General features: G+C 43.1%; 1 protein-coding gene across 1 annotated transcript; it reads right to left on the minus strand.

Annotated features, from left to right (window-relative positions):
- Nucleotides 1–11,624: 11,624 nt before the first annotated feature.
- On the minus strand, nucleotides 11,625–16,910 carry KRT6A (keratin 6A). Its single transcript, XM_055583838.1, has 9 exons — nucleotides 16,277–16,910; nucleotides 15,143–15,357; nucleotides 14,733–14,793; nucleotides 14,499–14,594; nucleotides 14,207–14,371; nucleotides 13,633–13,758; nucleotides 12,623–12,843; nucleotides 12,371–12,405; nucleotides 11,625–12,259 (listed from the first exon to the last, which is right to left on the minus strand). Exons 1-9 carry the CDS (start codon nucleotides 16,814–16,816, stop codon nucleotides 12,021–12,023), a joined length of 1,698 nt encoding a protein of 565 aa, XP_055439813.1. The 5' UTR covers nucleotides 16,817–16,910; the 3' UTR covers nucleotides 11,625–12,020.
- Nucleotides 16,911–18,331: the final 1,421 nt, after the last annotated feature.

Here is an 18,331-nt window from a genome sequence, read left to right on the forward strand (position 1 = left end):
GGATGGGGAACACATGTATACCTGTGGCAGATTCATTTTGATATTTGGCAAAACTAATACAGTTATGTAAAGTTTCAAAATAAAATAAAATAAAATAAAAAGAATACAATTCAATATTTAAATTTAAATGAGTTGGTCTCTAAAATTACTAACCACCATTTATATATCCTTAAATACTAGATGTTCACTAACATCAAGGAGTATCTATTCAACCTTGAAATACATCTGTGTATTATTTGTATTTTATTTTTTGTTTTCCCAAATCAGGATCCTAGTAAATTCCATTCATTTTGTGTTTGGGTTATATGTCTTTATAATATTGCAGGTCATTAAATCTGCCTCCACCTTTCCACTTGCAGTTTATTTGTGAGAAAAAAAAAACAGGGTATTTGTTTTCTGCAGTTGTCCAGTCTTGGAGTGTTTAACCTGCATAATCATGTCATCTTATTTTAGGTGGTCTTGTGTCCTTCGTGTATCCTGTGAAGTGACAATTCAAAGTAGAAGTTTAATAAGCTATCACTTTAAACATTACAGATATAAATGTCATAGAATGCCTATTTATATGCAGAATATTGATATTAAACATCTACTTATTTATTTAAAATATTTAATAAGTAATACATGGCTGAGGAAAAAATTACGTGCTGAAGGCCATTCCCCAGTCCTGTACTGGAAGACTATGCAGTGTTGGCTACTTCCCTGTGTATCCTTGTAGTGGCCTCATTTGAATGTTTCTGTGCTTTTCCTGGGGCATGTGTGATGCATACAGCTTTCCAGTGGCTCAGTGGTAAAGAATCTGATTACAATGCAGGAGCTGCAGGAGACGCTAGTACGAACTCTGGGTCTGGAAGATTCCCTGGAGAAGGGCTTGGCAACCCACTCCAGTATTCTTGCCTAGAGAATTCCAGGGACAGAAGAGCCTGAGGGGCTACAGTCACTGGGGTCGCAAAGTGTGGGACATGACTGAAGAGACTTAGCACAGCACGTGTGATGCATGTGAGAATATATGTTGAATATATACATACATATATACATCGCTGGCTGTGACGGACTGCACAGAAGTGCTGCCAAGAGGAGCTACCAAGGTCAGGGGCGGGGACAGAGAGTGCCAGGCTGAGAGGAGCTACACCACGTCCGAGGTCAGGGGCGGCGGCTGCACGGGCAAAGGAGGGCCAAGAGGAGCTACTCCATGTTCAAGGTCAGGAGGGGCAGCCGTGAGGAGATACTTCTTGTCCAAGGTAAGGAGCAGTGGCTGCACTTTGCTGGAGCAGCCGTGAAGAGATACCCCACATCCAAGGTAAGAAAAACCCAAGTAAGATGGTAGGTGTTGCAAGAGGGCATCAGATGGCAGACACACTGAAACCATAATCACAGAAAACTAGCCAATCTGATCACATGGACCACAGCCTTGTCTAACTCAATGAAACTAAGCCATGCCCGTGGGGCCACCCAAGATGGGTGGGTCATGGTGGAGAGGTCTGACAGAATGTGGTCCAGAATGTGGAGAAGGGAATGGCAAACCACTTCAGTATTCTTGCCTTGAGAACCCCATGAACAGTGTGAAAAGGCAAAATGATAGGATACTGAAAGAGGAACTCCCCGGATCGGTAGGTGCCCAATATGCTACTGGAGATCAGTGGAGAAATAACTCCAGAAAGAATGAAGGGATGGAGCCAAAGCAAAAACAATACCCAGTTGTGGATGGGACTGGTGATAGAAGCAAGTTCTGATGCTGTAAAGAGCAGTATTGCATAGGAACCTGGAATGTCAGGTCCATGAATCAAGGCAAACTGGAAGTGGTCAAACAGGAGATGGCAAGTGTGAACGTCGACATTCTAGGAATCAGCGAATGGACTAAAATGGACTGGAATGGGTGAATTTAACTCAGATGACCATTATATCTACTACTGTGGGCAGGAACCCCTTAGAAGAAATGGAGTAGCCATCATGGTCAACAAAAGAGTCCGAAATGTAGTACTTGGATGCAATCTCAAAAATGACAGATGATCTCTTCGTTTCCAAGGCAAACCATTCAATATCACAGTAATCCAAGTCTATGCCCCAACCAGCAATGCTGAAGAAACTGAACTTGAACAGTTCTATGAAGACTTACAAGACCTTTTAGAACTAACACCCAAAAAGGATGTCCTTTTCATTACAGGGGACTGGAATGCAAAGTAGGAAGTCAAGAAACACCTGGAGTAACAGGCAAATTTGGCCTTGGAGTACAGAATGAAGCAGGGCAAAGGCTAATAGAGTTTTGCCAAGAGAACGCACTGGTCATAGCAAACACCCTCTTCCAACAACACAAGAGAAGACTCTACACATGGACATCACCAGATGATCAACACCAAATTCAGATTGATTATATTCTTTGCAGCCAAAGATGAAAAGGCTCTAGGTGGGGAACAGTGTCAGACTTTATTTTTATGGGCTCCAAAATCACTGCATATGGTGATTGCAGCCATGAAATTAAAAGACGCTTACTCTTTGGAAGGAAAGTTATGACCAACCTAGATAGCATATTGAAAAGCAGAGATATTACTTTGCCAACAAAGGTCCGTCTAGTCAAGGCTATGGTTTTTCCAGTGGTCATGTATGAATGTGAGAGTTGAATTGTGAAGAAGACTGAGCATGGAAAAATTGATGCTTTTGAACTGTGGTGTTGGAGAAGACTCTTGAGAGTCCCTTGGACTACAAAGAGATCCAACCAGTCTATCCTAAAGGAGATCAGTCCTGGGTGTTCATTGGAAGGACTGATGCTGAAGCTGAAACTCCAATACTTTGGTCATCTCATGTGAAGAGTTGACTCATTGGAAAAGACCCTGATGCTGGAAGGGATTGGGGGCAGGAGGAGAAGGGGACGATAGAGGATGAGATGGCTGGATGGCATCACCGACTTGATGGACATGGGTTTGGGTGGACTCTGGGGGTTGGTGATGGACAGGGAGGCCTGCCATGCTGCGCTTCATGGAGTCGCAAAGAGTTGGACATGACTGAGTGACTGAACTGAACTGATATGTAGATATGAAACACATATATATTCTCTTTTGCAATTATGCTTGTAATGTACATACTTTTCCTCCCATATCTCTGTTTTTTCTCAATTCTGTGGCAGTCTCAAGTGCTATTTCCTATGGGTTGTTTTCTTCACCTTTAACCTATGGTCCATTGTTGTGCATTGGCAAGGTCCTGTGTTGTTTTCAGCTTGGCGTTCATTTCTCTTGTGGCTTTATCTTTTTTTCTCTTCTGTTTGAGCTCTACCTGCTAATACTTAATCATTTATTTCTCACTCTATTGCCCCTTGGCTTTCTTATTTCATCTTGGTGTTTATTTCACTCCCTTTTAGGAAATACTTTATTCTGACTTTTTTTTGTTGAATGCTTTTAAGTGCCTCTTGCTTTTACTGTTCCTTGTGTTTTTTTGTTTGCTTGTTTATTTGTTTGCTTTCATGTAAAGTGTTCTTCATGGGACTTGGAATGGTTCCTTCCTAACAAGGGCTCATCTCTGAATGATTTGAGATCCTTCTGGACTTGCCTTTACAGACAGTCTTCTGGGAGGAGAGGCCACAACCAGAATAACAGGAATTCTCAGTAGGACACAGGCTGTGTAAATAGTTCTTTTAATTTTAATTCATCCAAGCCAAGGAAGATGTCTGCAGAGTGGCTCACAGTTCAGTCTCAGTTTTCTTTGCTTCTCCAATGACAAGCTGCCAATAGGCATTGCCTCTGATTCCTTACCCAACCCTGCCTTCCCTGTGTCTTGAAACTTCAGGGCAAATAGGCCCTGCCTAGGCCCACACATCCACTTCTGACTGTTGCAAAGACTGATTCTTCGATTCTTGGATATGCACCTGAGGATGTGTTCTTCACATTCTCGCAGTAGGAGTTGCATGAGTCAGAGGTGCCTGGCAACGGGACACCTCAGGGCTAGCTTTGTGTACTGTTCTTCTGTGTTTCCCACATTGTTTACTTCTGATTTGTCTGTTTTCAAGAGTGTTCTTCACTGGATTTTCTGAGATGTGCATTGAGGGCATCTTCTCTCTGAGTTTCCCAACATCTGTGATTTATTTCTCTCTTTTTGTGGGAAGAGTTTTCTGTTCTTTCTTTCTTTTTTTTTTTCTAATTGAAGGAATTTAAGATGTTTTCCTTTTGGTGGTTGAGGGTGGAGATTACTTTTATGATTCTTGTTCTCCCTGTTTGGTTTAAGGCAATTCCTAAGGAGGAAATGTTTCCTCCATTTGATTATGTTCAGAAGTCTTTCATTCTTATATTTATATTTAAAACACATAGCATTTAAAATATTAAGCAATAATTGCTGCTAGAAATATTACTGTTCCTTTCTTGCACTACATGGGAACTATTGGGTTCAATGAAGACATCATTGTGCTCAGGGCCCTCACCTTTCTGAGCCTGTTGGGGTCACCTGAAAGTTGTATACAATACATTAGATTTACTTACCATCATCAGAAATTTCATTCCCAAATATATTAGTGTTCTTCTCAGTGGAACAACCTCCTTTACTACTTAATCAAAATTTGTATCATTGGAAGTCCAGTGGATACAATGAGAGAGAATAGTATGTAAACATCCATGCACCAATCTCCCAGATTAAATACTGATCCACATCTCTTGGTATTATCTCATCTAATTCCCCCACTTCTCCTATTGAAATCTTCTACTTTTTTGTTGATGTATCTTCAAGAAAATTAAGACGTTAAGTCACTTCACTTAATATATGCATACATGCTTAAGAATGACTTTTTAATCTAACTATATAACAGTTTTATATCAATAGCAACAGTTGCTTCATAATGAAACTGAATGTCCATTTATGTCCACACTTCTCTGATTATTTCAAGATGTCTTTTTATGCTGGTACTAGAAGCAACATCCTAACTAGGTTCTTGGCTCTCTTAAGATTCTTTCATACTGTATTTGATCCCTTTTTAACAACATTGATTTGTAGAAAAATTGTTTTTTTCTCTATTATGTCTACACTTGATTTGGTTCGCTGTTTCCTGTTGGTGCCAACATCCTAACTAGATTCTTGGGTCTCTTAAGATTCTTTCTCATGATGTACTCTGCATATAAGTTAAATAAACAGGATGACAATATACAGCCTTGACGTACTCCTTTTCCTATTTGGAACCAGTCTGTTGTTCCATGTCCAGTTCTAACTGTTGCTTCCTGACCTGCATACAGGTTTCTCAAGAGGCAGATCAGGTGGTCTGGTATTTCCATCTCTTTCAGAATTTTCCACAGTTTATTGTGATCCACACAGTCAAAGGCTTTGGCATAGTCAATAAAGCAGAAATAGATGTTTTTCTGGAACTCTCTTGCTTTTTCCATGATCCAGCGAATGTTGGCAATTTGATCTCTGGTTCCTCTGACTTTTCTAAAACCAGCTTGAACATCAGGAAATTCACGGTTCACATATTGCTGAAACCTGGCTTGGAGAATTTTGAGCATTACTTTACTGGCATGTGAGATGAGTGCAATTGTGTGGTAGTTTGAGCATTCTTTGGTATTGCCTTTCTTTGGGATTGGAATGAAAATGGACCTTTTCCAGTCCTGTGACCACTGCTGAGTTTTCCAAATTTGCTGGCATATTGAGTGCAGCACTTTCACAGCATCATCTTTCAGGATTTGGAATAGCTCAACTGGAATTCCATCACCTCCACTAGCTTTGTTCATAGTGATGCTTTCTAAGGCCCACTTGACTTAACATTCCAGGATGTTTGGCTCTAGGTCAGTGATCACACCATTGTGATTATCTGGGTCATGAAGATCTTTTTTGTACAGTTCTTCTGTGTACTCTTGCCATCTCTTCTTAATATCTTCTGCTTCTGTTAGGTCCATACCATTTCTGTCCTTTATCAAGCCCATCTTTGCATGAAATGTTCCTTTGGTATCTCTGATTTTCTTGAAGAGATCTCTAGTCTTTCCCATTCTGTTGTTTTCCTCTATTTCTTTGCATTGATTGCTGAAGAAGGCTTTCTTATCTCTTCTTGCTGTTCTTTGGAACTCTGCATTCAGATGTTTATATCTTTGCTTTTCTCCTTTGCTTTTCACTTCTCTTCTTTTCACAGCTATTTCATCAAGGCTGTATATTGTCACCCTGTTTATTTAACTTTTATGCAGAGTACATCATGAGAAACGCTGGACTGGAAGAAACACAAGCTGGAATCAAGATTGCAGGGAGAAATATCAATAACCTCAGATATGCAGATGACACCACCCTTATGGCAGAAAGTGAAGAGGAACTAAAAAGCCTCTTGATGAAAGTGAAAGTGGAGAGTGAAAAAGTTGGCTTAAAGCTCAACATTCAGAAAACGAAGATCATGGCATCTGGTCCCATCACTTCATGGGAAATAGATGGGGAAACAGTGGAAACAGTGTCAGACTTTATTTTTCTGGGCTGCAAAATCACTACAGATGGTGACTGCAGCCATGAAATTAAAAGACGCTTACTCTTTGGAAGGAAAGTTATGACCAACCTAGATAGCATATTCAAAAGCAGAGACATTACTTTGCCAACAAAGGTTCGTCTAGTCAAGGCTATGTTTTTTTCTGTGGTCATGTATGGATGTGAGAGTTGGACTGTGAAGAAGGCTGAGTGCCGAAGAATTGATGCTTTTGAACTGTGGTGTTGGAGAAGACTCTTGAGAGTCGCTTGGACTGCAAGGAGATCCAACCAGTCCATTCTGAAGGAGTCAGCCCTGGGATTTCTTTGGAAGGAATGATGCTAAAGCTGAAACTCCAGTACTTTGGCCACCTCATGCAAAGAGTTGACTCATTGGAAAAGACTCTGATGCTGGGAGGGATTGGGGGCAGGAGGAGAAGGAGACGACAGAGGATGAGATGGCTGGATGGCATCACTGACTCGATGGATGTGAGTCTGAGTGAACTCCGGGAGTTGGTGATGGACAGGGAGGCCTGGCGTGCTGTGATTCATGGGGTCGAAAAGAGTCAGACACGACTGAGGGACTGATCTGATCTGAAGATTCTTTCATACTGTAATAGATCCCTTTTGAATGCCAAGGCAATGGCACCTCACTCCAGTACTCTTGCCTGGAAAATCCCATGGACGGAGGAGCCTGGTAGGCTGCAGTCCAGCCTAGGTAGGCTACCAGCGACCATGGGGTCGCTAAGAGTTGGGCACGACTGAGCGACTTCACTTTAACTTTTCACTTTCATACATGGGAGAAGGAAATGGCAACCCACTCCAGTGTTCTTGCCTGGAGAATCCCAGCGATGGTGGAGCCTGATGGGCTGCCGTCTATGGGGTCACACAGAGTCGGACATGACTGAAGCGACTTAGCAGCAGCAGCAGCAGCATCTGTGGACAAATTGTTTTTTTTCTCTAGGGTATCTACACACTGGATTTGGTTCATTGTTTCCTGTTGGTGTCACATAACTTCTAACCCCAGTTTTTCCTGTGTACTAGTTCTATGGGCAAATTAGATTTATTCCATTGTTTCAGGAAAAATCATGTCCCAGCTGGTCCTGTGTGCTTTATATTGCATGAAATTGTGAGGCACATAATACTAGCTGTCCAGTTTAGTGATGTTAAGACTGATCTGTAGTTTAGCTGTAGTTCCAGCCTTATCCCTTCATTAAGTAGTGCCAAGTAAATCCGTCATCTAATGTTTTAACATTCATTGGTCAATTCCCACATTGACTGTTTCTTTAGACATTGCAAATTCGCAATTTTGAATTTAATATCCCTCCACTGCATTTATCAACTGGGAGTCATCTATAAAGATGGAATCTTTAGTGTTCACTTTTTAGATAACCTAGTATGTATATTATTCAGACAAGAAAGGCAGAATAAGTGCTTCTTGCTTGTACTTTTGAATTTTTTATACTACTGATTTGGGACCACAGTAATTTCCAAATGCAGTCAAGGAAGTTTTGCTTATTATTTTGGTTTTATATAATTATAAACTCACAGTTGAAAAACCATATTTTATATGTTTCAATCCATTGCAGGCATTAATCCTTTTGGTGCATAAACCGTCGCATTTTAGGCCTCTTGAATTCTTCAGATTGGCTCCTGCATCTTTTTGACAGGGCCCCATTAGACTCCAAAAGCTTCTTTGTTGACAGGAACAATTGTCTCAAGGTTATCTTACACTTATCTCGAAACAGATATGGAATTAGCCATTTCTGTGAGTAGTTCTGGTGTCTTTACTTGGAAGTGGTATTTATAAGCTAGAATTTTCATGCTATGCGTGCTCTTCATTACTGGGTTCTTCTAGATTTGAAGTCTTTTTCAAAAGACAGAGGTTGAAATATGTAAAAACTTATTAGAAAATACTTAAATCAGAAGTTTGTAGCTATATTTCAAGTTTTAATAGAAGAAAACAGGATGATTTTATAACTATTTATTTTACTAACTTTGAAAAGCTTAGCTCTGAATGACATATTAACTTATTTGCTCTATCCTACAACAAACCTATGACAGTAGCAAAATAACAATACTAATATTAAGAGAAAAGAAAGGTCTACTAAATGCAATTTCTAATTTCTTTGTGGTTACACTCTCCATGTGCTATGAAGAAAATCCGACTAGGCAAGAGGAATGGAGAGACAGAAAATGGGGATGAAGGGAAACTTTCATGAGAATCCAGATAAACTCTAGCTTTGCAGTTGCAAACAGAAGCAGGAAAGAAATGTCTTCCATTATTCAATTTGATGGAGAGGAGTTTCTTAAGTGAGAGAGTACAGATACAGATGGCAGCGGGGCTCAAGAAGGGGCTCTATAGTTACATGTGGAGTCTGGGGACAGTAAGAGTGTTGGGAAATAGCACATCTGAGTGGACCAGCCTCCAAGACCCAGAGAGGATGGTTTTCCTGCCCTACTCACTTTCTAGTGCTAAAGGAATACCCTTGGAGCCCAGCACGTGACAGCCTTGAAGAGAAAGGATGGTCCAGAGAAAGTCATGGTCCAAGGGATCCAGCTGCTGTCAGAGATGGACTCCTTAACACCTTTTTCCTCTCATCCTGAGGTCTACTGTTAGGTTTTCTCAAGGCCAAGTATAATGAAGAGTTAGCTGTCATGGGGATCCATAGGGATGCCTCCTGGTGCACGCAGCAGGCAGAGCAATCGGGACCTGCAGAAATGTCCCCTCCTCTTGCTGTTCTGAGCCCTCTGCCCCCACCATGAGCTGTGATGTCATTCATTATTGATCTGTGCTGGGGATTCTAGCTAACATAGCTAGAATCTACCTTGTATGGCTTGCAAGTGATCATCCTGGATCACAGAGGATTCAGATAAGATGAATTTTGGATATAACTTCTAACTGGAAAAAATTCTTCTATTTAAGGTTGTTATATAAAAGATGTACTTTCTGTATTTTTCAGGTGTACAGACCTGATATTGAAGGAGGCAATTGGCTAGCCTCCTTAGGAGTCAAATCCAGTATCTAACCACCTTTGGTACTACTGATTTCTTCCTTGCTTCAAAAACAAGTCTTTGCTGTTTCAAAAGAAATGTTTCTTCTTATTCAGTCCTCAATGGGCAAAGGAAATCAGTCTGAAAGTTTTAATCTCATGCACCTTAATCAAGAGATTGAATCTTTTCTTCCTTAATACCAGAAAGTGTAACCACATTTTATCTCAGATGTCATAGAATGAGGACATCGTGGGGGATACACTTTCTTTTTTGAAATAACAAGGTTCGACATCAGAAAATTTAGAAAGTACACAACTTAAAAAATACAGTAATGAAGTTAAATCAACACGAGATTATCAATATTATTTTTACATGTCATTCAATAATTTCTCTGCATCTCTGTCCCTCCAACTGTCTTTCTGTTTCTTTGTGACTCTTTCTCTACCTTTCTTGCTTTATGATTTTGTGTGAAAATTAGTTTAGTAAAAAATACAGATAATACCTTGAGCCCCATAGCTTAAGTGTTTTTCATAATAGCTACTTTTCATTTAGTCACGGGTCTCCTTAGACCCTCTTTGAGTAACACACTTTGTTAGATTTTTCTTGTCTTCACAACCTAGAAAGCTTTGAGGAACTCTGCCCAGGTGTTTTGTAGATGTCCAAAATTGGGATTTCTCTGATGTTGTCTCATGAATATACCAGAGTTATGGTGTTTGGGAGGAAGACCACAGAGGTGTCCTGCACTTCTCATCACATCATATCAGGATACATGCTATGAAAAAAACTTATTACTGTTGGTATTAACCTTGATCACCTGGCCGAGGAAGTGTTTGATTAATTTCTCTGCAGGAAAGTCACTCTCTGCCCCCATTTTTAGACTGTACTCTTTGGAAGGAGTTCATTGCGCCCAGCCCACACAGCAGGGAGTACTTGTTCACTCCTTCTTTGAATGGGAACCACATACGTAATTAAAGGAAATTCTTTTGCCTGAGACTTGACAATCATGCCTTATTAATTAATTTAGTCAACCACATTCACATCAGTAGTTTCCACGAATAATTATTTCACAATTTGTGATTTATTCCAATGCATTATGTTCTATCTATTTATTTATAGCTCAAGTTGTTCCACTTTGGCTACTAAGAGTTCTTACAGTGTCTTTTTTTTACTATTTCTTCATTTTTTGGCACTAAAAGATGCTCCAAGATCATCTTTTAGTGTATATTTCACCCCATTCCTAGAATCTCCTTGATTTCTAGAATCTCCTGTTGTCTCCTTGATTCCTCAGAAGGGAACTTTAATTCCTAAAGGTATTAGGTGGAATTCTCCAGAGGTATAAACCTGGAATTAGGGACATGGACAAAACAGTGACTGGCTCTCAGGAAGAAGATGACTGATCTACCTTGCACTGTATCCTGACATTTCCTTTCCCATTCATAGCAGTCAAAGGAAGCCAAGACACAGCTGAGAGAGGTTTCAAGACCATGTCTTTGGAGCAGCAAAGACTCGACTTCTTTGAGTCTCTGTGAGGGTCTTTTGGGGTGAGGAAAAAGACCTTCTCATTCCTATTTTGTCTCCACACTTCAAAAAATTAGCACCTGCATTTTGTTTCTGAGTCTGTGGATCCTGAAATTAACCAGTATTTCCAAGATTTCCTGGTAGAAATTTATTGGGATTCATATCCCAGAAGTACAAGTTCTTGTATTTGTACTGTTTCCTCAGGATACACTGCTAGAAGCATACTTTCAATTGAGGAACGTGGGCATTTGAATTACTCCTGATACATGTTGTCAGGCACAGTTTCTTGGTCATGAGGCATTTTAGAATATATCAAACATCTAACCCTCTAGTCGGTGTTCTCCTGATCTAATTAAACTGTAATATGATTCTCTGAGGTTGATGAATGACAACAGGTGCAGAAGGAGGTAGAATCATAAAGAAAAGTCAGAGAAACTAAACTGCTGAGACCTGATCCAAGCAGTAAAACCAGACTTTACTATGATGATGGAACCAGATCCTTCCCACTCCACATGCCAAGTGTTATGGGAGGACTGCTGAGCATCAGGATGCTAAACTGCTGTTTCTTGAATTTATCTAAACAAGGAGAGTGAAGCACATGGGGACTGGGCATATGCTTCATTCCTGAGAAGGCATTTATCAGATGAAAACCTCAAGAACCACTGGTGATAAAGAAAAGCTATATGAAACCACACATTATATTATAAATCTGCTTTATTTAGCAATACAAGTGAGAAAAGAGCAGAGGAAGCACCACAGGGATACAAACCCTGTACATCAAAGAACCAGTCACTTGTACTTTAGTAATCACTGCAAGGGAGGAACATAACACCTCTGAGATGGGACCTCCTGGGCCAGTGGAAAGCAAGTGGGATTGCCCTGTTATGGAGTAGGACTCAAGAGGTGACCTTCCAATGCTGAACAATGGAACCTCATGGGTAACAGGTTTTGGGAGAGAGAAGATAAGGGCACTAAGTAACTTCAGTTCTAACTCAAGGAGTAAGAGAAGAAGGGAGCAGAGAGAGGAAATAATTGGAGGAGAGGGTGGTGAAGCTGGAGAGGGAGCCTGAGACATTGTGGGAGCTTGAGCCCATGACACGACTTCAGTGCTTGTAGCCCTTCCTGCTGGAGGAGGAGGTGGTGGTGGTGTATTTGATGGTGGAACTGCTGCCCCCAGAGGAGCCGAAGCCACACCCTATGGCTCTGCCACTGCCAGAACTGAAGCCACCTCCAAGGCTGTGACCGCTGCCGTAGGAGTAGCCACTTCCTCCACTCACGCCTAAGCCACTGCCGAGACCGCTGGCACCACCATAGCCACCAGAGACAGTGGACTGCACCACGGCTGTGGAGGCAAAGGGACGAGGTCAGGACAGGATGGTGAGCTCCCTCTGCCACACAGAGTCCAGTCAGAGGGACACAAGGGCACGGGATGGGGGCAGGTGAAGGCACTTACAGATGTTGACTTGTCCAACGCCTTCCCCACTCAGCCTAGGAGACAGAAGACACAGCCACGATGAGACCCAGAGCCACAGCTGGCCCCGCATGGGAAGCCTCCGTGTGAGGAGAGTCCCCAGGAGCCTGCCTTCTCAGTGCTGTCCTGGCAGTAGCACTATGACCACCGCTAGAGCGCCTTCCACTTGGGCTCATTGGCAGGACTTCTTGGAGATGGAGCCAGATGGTTGCGGAGGCTGTGTGAGTTACTCACCTGCACTCCTCGCCTTCCAGCAGCTTCCTGTAGGTGGCAATCTCCACGTCCAGGGCCAGCTTGACGTTCATGAGCTCCTGGTACTCCTTCAGCAGCCGGGCCATGTCCTGCTTGGCCTTCTGCAGGGCGTCCTCCAGGTCAGCCAGCTTGCTCCTGGCGTCCTTGAGGGCCAGCTCCCCACGCTGCTCGGCATCGGCGATGGCGGATTGCAGGCTGGCGCACTAGAGGGGAGGAGGGCAGAACCTGAATCTGGACTCCAGGGCAGAGGAAACATAGCTGTACTTTCCCAGTGAGGAAGGGCTCTAGAGCCCAGATCTCGTGGAAAAGGAGGTTGATTCGTTGTCCAGTCTTTCTTCAAACAACAAACCTTAACTAGTCTCAGTGTCCCTAATGAAAACCTATTTCCCTCTGTGTTAACCACATCAGTGAGGATGGGGTTGGGAGATGCCACAGCAGAATAAAGCCAGAGGACATGGAAAGAAATGGAACTACTGCTCTGTTTTGAATGTTGACAGTTTAGATAAGTTTATGTGGATGTATAATAACTTGTACAAAACCACAAACATTCTCATTGAGAAGACAATTTCATCTCAAACTCTTGAGACCTTGCCTTCCTTCCACTTTACAGACTTGGATAACCCTCATTTGTCCTGTGCCTTTTCTCAGCTTCTTTTTCATATTGAATCTGAGCATATATGCAACATTCTTCTTCACACTTTCTGACCTGAAAGTTTCTTTGCCTACATGTGTCTTGTATTCCCAAATCAATCATTCCCCTTTCAGAATCTCATTTTATTGCCTCTAGACTGTATCTTTGTCTCACTGACCAGTGGGAATTGGTCTGTCCTGAGTCTGTTTCCTGCTTGTAAGCTGGGCTCCGTATCTTTAACCTGAGGGAGCTCTTCTTGCTTTTCCCTCACGATGCCCAGAAATTTCCCACATGATGGTTGATGATACCTGATGGTCTAGGAAGGAAACAATGCTTTTCTGCTCTATGGACCCCTCCATACCTGCTTCTTGACGTGGTCAATCTCAGATCTCAGCCTCTGGATCACGCGGTTGATCTCAGAGATCTCCTGCTTCGTGTTGCGCAGGTCATCCCCGTGTCTGCCCGCTGTCACCTGCAGCTCCTCGTACTGTAAACCAGAGGGAGACAAGGGGGCTGTCCATAGGCTTCCCAGGACACTAATCAAGGTTTTATCAAATCAAAACTAATGGTTTCTCCACAAGACATTGTATGAAAATTGGTGTTACTAGGTCATTGACACTGTGTACCCATCACATACCATCCTTGGTACTACCACTGACTGACTGGTTCTCTTCAGGACAAGCAATGTTCTGTACTCTTGCTGAGAACCAGCATCAGGGTAAATCTAAAGCAAAGATCACTCTGCCTTTATCTACAGTAGCTTTTGTCCTACATTTGGGTCTTTGACCTATGAGACTTGGACATAATTACCCAAAAGGTCTACCCTGAGAGGCCCCCACTTCTTAGTTGTAGTTTCCCCACTGAAGTCTACAGCCTCACTGATGTTCACAGAAGAGGCACAAGGATTCTTCCTCAGCTGCCGCCTCACCACTCACCTTGGACTGGTACCAGGACTCAGCCTCAGCCCGGCTCCTCTGAGCGATCTCCTCATATTGGGCTTTGACTTCAGCGATGATGCTGTCCAGGTCCAGGTTGCGGTTGTTGTCCATGGAGAGGACCACAGAAGTGTCTGAGATGTGGGTTTGCATCTGAGCCAGTTCCTGCAGAACCAGAGATCATCCGATCATCTTTGATCATGACGTTTAGACAGGTATACCCAGCCAGAGATTTTCCACCCTTTGCAAATCTCAGTGTAATCAATAAAGCAGAATGTGAAAAGATGCTTACTGCGTCATAGAAGGTTCTTAGGAAGTTGATCTCATCTGTGAGAGCGTCTACCTTGGCCTGTAGTTCAACCTTGTTCATGTAAGCAGCATCCACATCCTGGGAAAGAAGCCAACAGGCTGAGATCAGATGAGCCCTCATGCCCAGTCTGCTCCTTTTTTAGTCTCCCTGATACAGTTTTCTCAGAGTCTTCCCCTTCAGCAAAGAAACCAGAACCCCTGATCTGACTCATCTCACCTTCTTCAGATTCACAAATTCATTCTCTGCTACTGTGCGCTTGTTGATTTCATCTTCATATCTGGAATTAGAAAGGATAAAATCTAATTGAGTCAGGGGTGAAGATGATACAGAAAAAGCAGCTTGGAATTTCAACTTCCCAGAATGGATATATGCAAATGGGACTTTCCAGCCAGTAAGCTTCAAAGGTGAATTTTGTGGTCACTATATTATTTACTCCATTACTCTCCCCATCTACCTGCATGGCCCTTATGTTTTCCAGAGTTTGTGTTTAGGTAAGAATTGTGGTTTCATTTTCATGGACATGTTTTACTAAGATCATGCCCTCATTTGAACCTGATCATATAATTAGCTTGAAACTAATTATATGGGCTTCGTGAAACTGAGCCTTTCTGTCTCCTGTCACTCACTTGTTCTTGAAGTCCTCCACCGTGTCCTGCATCCCCCTGAGCTCTGAGTCCAGGCGGCCTCTCTCCCCAAGGATACTATCCAGCTGTCTCCTGAGGTTGTTGATGTACTGCTCGAACAAAGGCTCCAGGTTCTGCCTCACGGTCTTGGTGCCCTGCTCCTGCAGCAGGGTCCACTTGGTGTCCAGGACCTTGTTCTGCTGCTCTAGGAATCGGACCTGCAGGAAGACAAGACAGTTATCTGTGAGTTGACAAGTCCCCAGGCTGATCTGGTGGTCCTGGTGGTGCTGGGCTGCTCCAGAGCCTGTACAGAGGCTGACAGTTCTGCTCCCCTGACTTTTTAGCTTCACACCACACAGGTCTCATAGCCAAGTTTCCCCAGGGAGCTGTCAGATGTTCCCTCCCTCTCTATTCCAGAGACGTCTGTCAGTGACTTTTCACCTTTCTGTTCTTCCTTTTGATAAGCACAATCACAAATGTAATTTAAAACTCATATTTCTCTCATATATTGCACAGAGGTTTTTAAAGAGCATATTTCAGTTAAAGAGATGTTAAAATGTCTATAATCTAATGATTAAATTCCAATCTTATTAATAATTGGATTTAATCCTGTTTCCTATTTAGAGTATGAGTCCTTCTAAAATAAACTCTCTTAGTGCTTATGATCTGGTTCTACAAGTTGAGTATTTCTATGGGTATTCACATATTTTTGAGTCTTTTTTCCCCTGGAATTTCTATTTTTTTTAAGTTTTCTTTCCTTCTGCCCCTACACCCTCCAGCTCAACTAAGGCTGAAGTACATTTTCCACTGTAATTCCCCTTTTTATTTCTTACACTGTTCAACAGATCAAGCTAACTCATTCCATTCTTTCAGTTCATTTCTTTGCTTCAGGGTTATCAAGAATTGTGAATGCTTCCCTCACAATTATGGAAGACATTTAAGAGATCAGTAATTGTAAATGGTTACCATCACCTTCTGCCTGTGGTCCACATGATGTGGTCCTGCCCTGCATCCCAGTGGAGAGCTAGCCTGAGTCCCCTCTCTCTTGAAAATCCCAAGGCTCCCTCTGGTAAGACATTGGTTGGGTCTCTCTTGGGCACTCTGCAATCCCCACTGGGGCAGATGCTCCCAGCTCACCTTGTCGATGAAGGAGGCAAACTTGTTGTTGAGGGTCTTGATCTGCTCCCGCTCCTCAGTCCTCACCCGCTGGATGGTGGGGTCGATTTGCAGGTTGAGGGGAGTCAGGAGACTCTGGTTGATGGTGACCTCTTGGATGCCTCCAGGGGGGCACACTGGGAAGCCAGGACCACCGAAGCCACCTCCGAAGCCAGCTCCACCACCGAGCCCAAAGCCACTACCAGCCCCAGCACCGAAACCAAATCCACTCCCGGCTCCACCTCCGAAGCCATAGCCAACTCCAATTCTGCCACCATATCCACCACCGATGGCACAGCTGCCCCCTGCGATGGAGATCCTCTTGGAGCCCCCCAGGCCATAGAGGCTGCGGCTGCCAAAGCCAGCTCCTCCACACACTCCAGCGAGGCCGCCACTGCCCCTGGAGCGGGACAGGGACACGCTGCTGAAGCCAGAGCGGCACACCCCAGGGACTCTGGCTGAGCCGGCACTGAAGCCCTTGCGGCTGATGCTTTGGGTCTTCACAGTGGATTTGTAAGACATGGTTCCTGAAGAAGAATAGGTTGAGAAGGGTGTGAGAGGTGGAAGGCAGAGCTGAAAGGAGCAGATCTATGAGAGGAGCTTCCCGGCAGCAGCTTATATATGGAAAAAATGGGCCGGGCTCAGTCCTGGAAGGTGAGCCTGCAGATTAGGAAGGGCTGGGCTTTACAAATAGTGAGATCACCCCCTGCCTCTAGAAAGGTATGAAGTATGAATATTGCTTCTTTGGTTTCCTTTAGTCATGGAGAAATTCTTCTGGCTTCTAGCCTTGACTTGATCCCAACACAATACCATTGGATGTAAATTCACTGAAGTCATGGGTTAGTCATGTTCTCAAACAAAGGAGACAAGGAGCTGATCTGTGATAATTGTCCCCTCCTTCTGCTTACTCAGACACTCTTCTCTTGCCCCCTTCCCACACAAGTTTTCTTCTCCACTCACACCACCCTTCCCATCAGGTTGAACTGTCTCTGAGGGTTAATAGGCATTTGCCCCGTGGTCTGAGCAAGAAGTGGCTTGCGGTGGTTTTTGGCCATGTTTGAACATGTCCTTCTGGATCTCCTGATTGCCTTCCTGGTGGCCTGGCCTGGGAATTGGGGGCTACTCTGGGGACATGACACTCCTTTGAAAAGCAAGAGGGACAAAGGAGATGAGTTTTTACAGCATAAGAACAAGCTTGTCTTGTGTGGAATTGGCAGTTTCATGATATAGGATAAGAGATCACCCAAGTCCACTCTGCCCAAAAAGCTTACTTCTCATGGTTTCTACCCATGCCTGCACCTTCCTCCCCAGTGTTTGCTTTCCCATTGAGCTGGTGACTGTGGACATTTTTTTTTCCTACCAAATGGAATTCACAGGCACCCTTTTCTCCAGTTTTTTGGAATGTTCACTTAGAACTTAATTTTGAGAATCTAAAATGAGTAGGACAAAAATCATGAAGGGAATTCACTGAATTTATATTCTCATAGATTCTGACATTTCTTAGGAGTCAAGATCAGACACCTTAATGGGGTGTGTACAGAAAGTTGAGGGGCATATAGAAACAGTGAATCATAAAAATGTGTCTTTACAGGTGTGATGATGTCACAAGTAACTTCCAAATTTATATTCCTAATCTCAGTGCTTGAAATCTTAAATTTCCAGACACATTCTTAGAGGGAGGGAAGGCTGCCAAGTGATCATGGTGCTTGGTTTAAGGGGGAAGGAGATTGATTGTTTTAGTCCATAAATTAAGCACTATGGAGGAGTATTGAGAGCAATTGTAGACAGGGTGTTTTATAAGACTATTTGATTAAATGGACAGCCAGGGGAGGAAAGACAAACTCCCACACTGAGATGAGCCTGAGAAAAGCTCTTGTGACTATTTTATAAGCAATTCAATCTCTCCAGTGTTATGGAGGCAGTTTCCAGGGGAGCAGGGCATTCCCTACCTAAAGAAGTGCTTATTCGGCATCTGGCAGGAAAGAGATACCTTCTCAAGGCCATGGAAGCAGCTCCTCTTCCTCCACCCTGGTTGCA

The sequence above is a fragment of the Bubalus kerabau genome, chromosome 1 (genome assembly GCF_029407905.1).
Source record: "Bubalus kerabau isolate K-KA32 ecotype Philippines breed swamp buffalo chromosome 1, PCC_UOA_SB_1v2, whole genome shotgun sequence".
NCBI classification, from domain to species: Eukaryota; Metazoa; Chordata; class Mammalia; order Artiodactyla; family Bovidae; genus Bubalus; species Bubalus kerabau.

Coding starts and splice junctions, on each gene's coding strand:
- KRT6A (XM_055583838.1), bottom strand. CDS start 16,816: ATGTCTTACAAATCCACTGTGAAGACCCAAAGCATCAGCCGCAAGGGC. Junction 14,794..15,142: donor GTGGAGGACTTCAAGAACAA/GTGAGTGACAGG, acceptor TTCTAATTCCAG/ATATGAAGATGAAATCAACA. Junction 14,595..14,732: donor AATTTGTGAATCTGAAGAAG/GTGAGATGAGTC, acceptor CTTCTTTCCCAG/GATGTGGATGCTGCTTACAT.